Source organism: Borostomias antarcticus (assembly GCF_949987555.1).
Source record: "Borostomias antarcticus genome assembly, chromosome: 2".
NCBI classification, from domain to species: domain Eukaryota; kingdom Metazoa; phylum Chordata; class Actinopteri; order Stomiiformes; family Stomiidae; genus Borostomias; species Borostomias antarcticus.
The window spans coordinates 22,286,551-22,294,133 of NC_140235.1; the positions used below are offsets into that span (position 1 = coordinate 22,286,551).

The 7,583-nt window shown below is 47.6% G+C and overlaps 1 protein-coding gene across 1 annotated transcript in view; it reads right to left on the minus strand.

Annotated features, from left to right (window-relative positions):
* Positions 1-4,447: 4,447 nt before the first annotated feature.
* Positions 4,448-7,583, minus strand: part of ahrra (aryl-hydrocarbon receptor repressor a) — a gene marked incomplete at both ends in the record, with an annotated part of 61,438 nt that continues 58,302 nt past the window's right edge. Inside the window, one exon of the mRNA XM_084453822.1 lies at positions 4,448-5,696. Coding sequence (XP_084309948.1) covers positions 4,448-5,696 — 1,249 coding nt within the window. The remainder of the gene's footprint in view (positions 5,697-7,583) is intronic.

Genomic DNA, 7,583 nt, shown 5'->3' on the forward strand with positions numbered 1-7,583 from the left:
GTAGCCTAACCCCTGAGGGCTTACAGAGGTCCTGGTGACCTCCCACTGCCAGAGTAGCCTCAGGCTCGAGTGTGTGTGTGTGTGTGTGTGTGTGTGTGTGTGTGTGTGTGTGTGTATGTGTGTGTGTGTGTGTGTGTACCTACAGTAATCTGAGGGGGAACAGAAAGGATCCAGCTGGCTGTGGATGGGAGCTGTACCTGGAGAGGAACATGGTGTGTGTGTGTGTGTGTGTGTGTGTGTGTGTGTGTGTGTGTGTGTGTGTGTGCGTGTGTGCGTGCGTGCATGCGTGTGACACTCGTGCGTGCGTGTCTGTCTGTACCTAATCCTCTCCCACACACACCTAATCCTCTCCCACACCTTCACCTCGCCAGCCACCAACACCTGGTACTGTAGATGATTCGTTTGAGTCCAGGGCCAGGTATTACAGTATGAGTCCAGGACCAGGTATTACAGTATGAGTCCAGGACCAGGTATTACAGTATGCTGCAGCCAACCCTGATGAATCCATGCTAAGTGATTTACAGTCTGGCCTGGGATTAACCTTCTCCTCTGTCTGGAGTGTCTAAAGTGTGTAAATTTAAGCCCAGTGTGGTGAGCAAAGCCTTGTTGTCCTCTGGAAGCCTGTCATCATTGTGTCACGCAATGTCACCCCGTCCTAACTGTACAGCTCGTTTCCCAAGAGCACCACGTTCTCCACATGTCGAAGTGTCCTTGGGCAAGACGCCGAACTCCAAATTTCTCCCAATGAGCAGGCTAGCACCTTGCATGGCAGCTGCCGCCATTGGTGTGTGAATGTGTGCGTGTGAAGGGGTGAATGAGAGGCCACTGTAAAGGGTTTTGGATGAAAGCGCTAAGTGCAGTCCAATTACCATTTACCATAAAATAAAGGCTTCCAACAACACAAAGGGGGCATGTTTTGAAAGATAATAGCAGGGGGTTATTCTTTCATGTCATCATAATCCCCTGTACGTTCTCCATCGGAACAGAACAGACTTGACACAGCAACACAAACACTGTCTCTGTGGCTTCTCATAGCAGACATGCTGAATATACTGTAGCCTATGGCAAACACATTGAAAACCAATACCCATCATATCATTTGACCAGAGTCTATTCTACTGTATGCTGGATGATGGGGGCTTATAACGACACTGTGTTGCTGACTCCGACCTCTAACCCTCTTAAGATGATGAGCTTGAGCCAGGGTCTCTCTCTCTCCCTCTCCCTCTCTCCGTCTGTCTGTCTGTCTCTCTCTCTTTCTCTCTCTCTCTCTGTCTCTCTCTCATCTCTCTGAAGCCCCCTGGATGTGTCTGTCAGGGATTTTGTGGAGTTATGGTTCTGAATCCTCACTGATCCCGGCCTGACCGCTCGAGGCTGTTATGAGGAGGGTAAAGGGTCAGATGCAGCCTGGATATTAGCATAGCATAAAATAGCATAATAATAGTAGCCCTTTCATGAAGGGTCAGGTAATGTAGAGATCCCCTCACCCCCGGGGGTCACCCCCTGTCAGTATTGGTCAGTTTACCGTGGCGTTAAACTGATAATGAACAGGAAAGCCACTGGCTTGACTGGGTTCAGGAAAAGGGCAATCATACTGCTTTCTGGGAATGGGACCCGGCTGCTGTCAGACACACAGACAGGCTGGGCCTTCAGTAGTTGTGTGATGGATCACATGTGGGAGGGAAAATATGTCAGGGCTCAATGTAACATTATATGTTACATCACCCTGAAGGAAGATGGGAGGTGAACATTTAACACCCGGCTCGTCAGGGATTATCCCTCGCAAGACGCGTCATTCATCACACACTAAAGGCCCATCTCTTTTCATGGTTATGTAACATATGTACTGTACTGTAACATCAAGGTCTTTAATCAAGAAGACTGACCATACAGGTGCTGCATGCATTTCCAGTATATGGAGTTCCCTCCAAGGATATAATCTTGATGTTGCCATACGCTGTACTCCACTCCAAATGATCCTCACAGCACCATAGTGACTAAGGTAATACACTCACACACTCACTCACTCACTCACTCACTCACTCACTCACTCACTCACTCACTCACTCACTCACTCACTCTCTCCAGTGGTGTAGTGGAGGGTATACAGAGGTATACGGAGTTTACCCACTTCTTTATCCATGGACCCACAGTATACCCACTTCTGTAAACACCACTAATGTAAAAACTGTTATATTTCTGCTACAGAATAACCACTTCTTTAGTCAGAGTATACCCACTTCTTTAGTCACCACTACACCACTGTGCATATGAAGGATAAATCGATATCTTTTGGGTATAAATGTTGCAGTAATTCCCATACCACAGCGTACAGTAGCATATCTAGACTACTGTATATTGGAGCAAAGAAATATAAATACAGACTCAGTCTTCCTTAAGAACAGTCTTTTATTAGATGAGTACTGTATCATTTTCCAAAAAACACACAGAAACATGACATGATGCTGTGGAGACCGCGGCTGCCAGAGAGCTCGGTATCTTCGTCTGTTCATACTTATCAAAAAGAGACAGAGCGAAAAGAGAGGGAGGAGAAATAATTGTTTTGTCCTTCGTGAACCAGCGCAAAGCCCTCTGGTGGTTCCGTTTTAAATAAACACTCCTGCCTAAGACAATAAATATGAACCATCATTGGACATGTACTGAATTGAATAAACAAAACACAAAAAATAAACGTTTTTTTTTGTTGTAAAAATGTTGAAAGTGAAACCATTTACAATTGTGCGTGTCGACTTGACATCATGTCTACTGATAGATAGGCATTTGTATTGGTGAATCTCTCCCAATAGTGCAACTTCATAATCAATGGCTGAACAGTAGCTTTAAGCTTTGAATATTAATGATTGATTGCTGACTCGTCGTTATGGCCTTGACATGGATTTGAGTGAGTGGCGAGGAAGAGGCCACATGAAAACTATTGCATTAAAAATTTAACAATTCTACAGCCAGAGGGGCTGTAGAATATTGAAATGTAACTTTAATCTGTTAATGTGATCAACATGATACAACACTAACAAGACAACAGAGAAGTACACAACAAAACAAATTTGTGCACTTAGACTTAAAATAGAAGATCAAATCAAATATCTCAGAACATAAAAAATACTTAAGCTCTCAGATAACTGTACATATGCACACACACACACACACATACATGCACGCTCCCTCAGTCTCCCACATGTACCATGTTCAAATTATCCTTCAACTGTTGAATAAAAACATGCAAAACCCTCTTTGGGGAAAACCTGTGTCAAGAGAAAAAAAGTGTCAAATAACACCAAACTAAAGCCATTCTCTCTCGCTCTCTCTCACTCCCTTTGAACAGGTTCTCTAGTCACAGCTGATTGATAGCGTACAACATCACACTTGGTACATTACACCCTTCACATGTTACACAGCCAGGACCAGCAGATGCACACAAAAAAACATGAAAAGAATGTGATTCTAGAAAATATTTTCATCGCCATAACTATATTGAAAAGTGCTTACGATAGTTAATTACAATTTCTGCTCAGCAAAAAAAAATAAAAAAGTTAAAAATCCACAGTTCCAAAGCCTGAAGATGGATCCACCTTGTTGGTTCTGTGATTATCTCAACACTAGTTTCTAAACCTGAGTCTCGTCCTGAAGACCAATCTGTCAACTTCTTGTGACCCAGATCTCCAGCCTTTCCCATGAAGTTTGCACTCAACAGCCCTACAGTGATTGATCGATTTACTTGTTAATTAATCGATTCGATTATTCTGACAATTAAAAACACGTCCAACCACACCATCTATACCAGGACAGTTTAGTGAAGCAAATCATAGACATTCACATGAGCTGTTAGACCAATCCAATGCTTTTAAATCTGTGTTGTGTGCTGGTGGTGACAGAGGACTCATGTTTAATGCTGGTGGTGACAGAGGACTTATTGTTTGTACTGTAATTGTGTTTGTTACTTCAACAACTCTAAAAAATAAATCCTTCGTTGAGGTCATCTCTGATCTACCATGCCTGGATAGGTATAAGTGTCCTCTTCTCTTAGATGTGCAACGCACACCTGTGGTGATGAGCTGCTGGCCAACGAAAACAAACATGGAAATAAAGTGGGTCGCCGCACACTTGAAGCTCTGATGCAAAAATATTTAATGACAAAAAAATCTCTGTTTCTGCAGCCATACTGCCTTCATCGGGGTTAATGTGATTAAATGTGATTAGACCCTGATACAGTACACGTAGCTGCAGAAACATGATTTTTTTGTGTCATTAAATATTTTTGCCTCAGAGCTTTGAGTGAGACCCGACCCACTTTATTTTCTCTTCTCGTAGCTGTCACGCATCCGTCCTCAGAGGACGTGAGGGTTTCTCTGGGTAACGGCTGGATCTGTTGCATAGAGGACATACTGTGGGTTTATAACTCTGTTGCGTATAAAGATAGCCGGGTGACCTACTGCATATAAACATAGGGATTGGCTTTGTGTTGCCCCACGCTCATAACACAGGTGCCCATAACGTTCCTCTGGGCATGCCCGGTCATGCCCATGTCGTGGCCGCCGTCGGACCAGGGGGGGGAGTCCATGGGCTCCCGCTTGATAGCGTGGACCAGCCCGTGACCTTTGAACTCCTGGTAGCCCAGCTTGTAGTCCTGGGCCTTGTAGTCCTGCTGCATGTAGGCCTTGTGGTGGGCGTGCTCCAGTGGAGCGCCGCCGGCGTAGAGGTGGGCGTCCATCAGGTTGATGGTCTGGCTGCTGCACAGGGGGTCGGAGTGGGACAGCCTCTGGGGGACGAACTGGGCGCCGGGCTCTTTGTTGATGACGCACTTCAGCGGGCGGGCGCCGGCGGCCGCGCCGTTGCTGACGCCGTTGCCGACGCCGTTGCCGACGCCATTGCCGACGCCGTTGCCGACGCCGTTTCCGACGCCGCAGGGGTTGTTGTTCTGGTGGTGGTGGTGGTGGTGGTAGTGGCCGTTGTTGTACGGGGGGCTGATGCCGGCCTTCCCGCGCTGGCAGGTGGAGTACTGGTCGTAATAGTCCGCCTCCGCCTTCATCTGGAGGCTGCCCTCGTACACGCCGCCGTTGGCGTAGCGCCGGTCCGTGGGCTCGCGGCAGGCCCAGGGCCGCCCGTAGGCGTCGCAGCCATTCTCCGAGTCCGAGTCCTGCTCCACCTTGATGGGCATCTCCGTGGGCATGAGCCGGGAGTCGTAGCACTCTTCCCCGTAGCCGTTCTCATTCTTCACCCCCTCCACGCAGTAGCCGCTGTCAGACTCGGGGCTCTGGAGGCTCCCGTACAGTTTGGGGACGTAGACGTCCCCCCTCCCTCCTCCGTGACACCCCGGGGACAGGCGGTAGGGCTTGCCGTAGTGGCCCGCCTTCCCCAGCCGGTTGGAAGGGATGTAGCCCACCCCCTGCCCCCCGCGTAAGGGCCCCGAGCTGGGCCGGAGCGGCCACCCGTTGTCCAGGCCCGGGCTGAGGCCTTTATGGGGGCCCATGGAGGTCTTGCAGTAGTTGAGGGGCTGCTCCTGGCCGTAGTAGCCCTCGCTCTTGTACTTGAGGCTGTCTTTGGAGAGGGGCGTCCAGGGGGTGTGGTGGCCACGCTGGGCCCCTATGGGGGTCGAGCAGGGGAGCAGCAGGGGGTCTTCCCCACCCTCGCCCATCCCTCCCCCCAAAGACTGCCTCCTGAAAGGATCCTCTTGCTCTCTGCGCGGAGGACAGGGGGGGAGAACGAGCAGAACGGAAGAACGAGAGGGGTAGAAATGGAGTGAAAGAGGGATGAGATGGGAAGAAATGAGAATAGGAGAGGTGAATGTGAGGTAGTTGAATGAGTGAGAGAAGTAGAGGGAGTGAAAGGAGAAGAGATATGGAGAAAAGGAGAGAGATGGGGGGACGGAGAGGGAGACAAAAGAAAAGCACGTTAGTCACAAACAGGGAACGTAACTCTTTCAGCAGCCTTCTTTCTCTTCAGTCCAGACGTGCTTAATCGCGGTCATGGACTATATTTCATGCCAGCTCTACTCTCCAGTCTACTAGCTAATGAGTCGAGAAGTAAACAACTTCTTCAACTAACCATGAATTCCCAGAATCAGAAAACAATCTATGTCAGTCCAGGGCATTATTTCAAGGGCGGGCTAATCTTTCTCTGGAGCTGACGTGTCCAGCCAGATCTGCTGGGACGCGGAGCCAAACCTGAGAATGAGCTGGTCTGGCCGGAGAGGCAACTGTGGTGACTCAGCACAAATATGGTCGCCCCTTCCCTCACAGTGATGAATAGATTCTGGAGAGTAGTGGTGAGGGCTCCTACTGTGTCTCAGTGACATGCTGGGCTGAGACCTGGGAACAGAACCAAGTTTTTATAGGCCCACACGGCCATGGACTTCTATCTGCATAGAGGGTGTTCAGAGTTAGAGTTAGTTAGGGTTAGGCTGTCTACTGTGTTCAGGGTATGGGCCCAAGGTGGTTTATCCATGGCCCTGGTTAAGGTTCACTACTGAGACCCAGACTAGATGTATGGATCTCTAGATGAACTGTGCTGAAGAGAGCATTATCATCATCCATCAATGTCACATACAGTACTGTCTCTGTGTGTTGTTGGAATCAAGTGGAAGGGACTTTAGATCCACCCGTGTACGTTAGTTTGTTCGTCTGTCACATGTAGGCTACCAGAGCCGCAGCTTGCCACAGTTCAGTTTTCTCATTGCCAAGTACATTTTTACTTTGTACATAAAAAAAACTATGCTTGGTGTCTCAGTAACAGTACAGTCTGTTCCACTCAGGAGCCCGTCTACTTTCTAAATCGACAGAGTTCAGAGCTTGAGGAGTTAAGTTGCTCTTTTGGTGCTTGTTCTAAATGTTAGGATTCTCATGGGTTAATAGTGAAGTTAGGTGCATTAGCATTAGTTATGGTCATTCTATTTCACAACATAGATCAGGTGACTCTTGTCTAGGTAGTTTGATCATGTTGGATAGATCAGTCAGAGAAAGAGTTTAGTTTGGTCGTGTACCTATGTGTCCAAGCGTTACGCTGTAACTCATGCCCTTAGGTTGGGAGTCTGTAGGGAGCGAAGCACAGAAGCATGCGGGTGGATAGGAGCATATGTGTGACGCACAGGTGAATGAATGAATCCCAGTGTTCAGATCAGAAACTACATGTGTCATACCCGTACAGTAGGTAAAGGTGCGAACGGTCGGACATTTCATATTTGCAGGAACAGCATAATTGCCTCTTGATATGCCGAACAGTCAGAGTCATTTGTGCGTTTTTCTGGATTTCCAAAATTGCACGGTCATGACAGTATGGGTACACAGCTTAGGTTGGTTCAAGTTGTATAACTTCGCCTGAACATTTAATTTTTCCCGTTTATATCTTGGGACTTGGCCGAGTTTGACTGTTTGCACACACAAAAATAAACTGCTCATATTGAGGTCACAAGAACAGCTGTAAAGACTTATTTTTCTGATAAATGTTGTGAGTAAGAGTGCTTGGTTTTGACGTTGATTGTTGCATCAATCGTAAATAGACATTCTAATTATTGCTACAAAGGGCCGATGTACTGTATCATGTTTACTGTCCACTTGTATATCACTCGG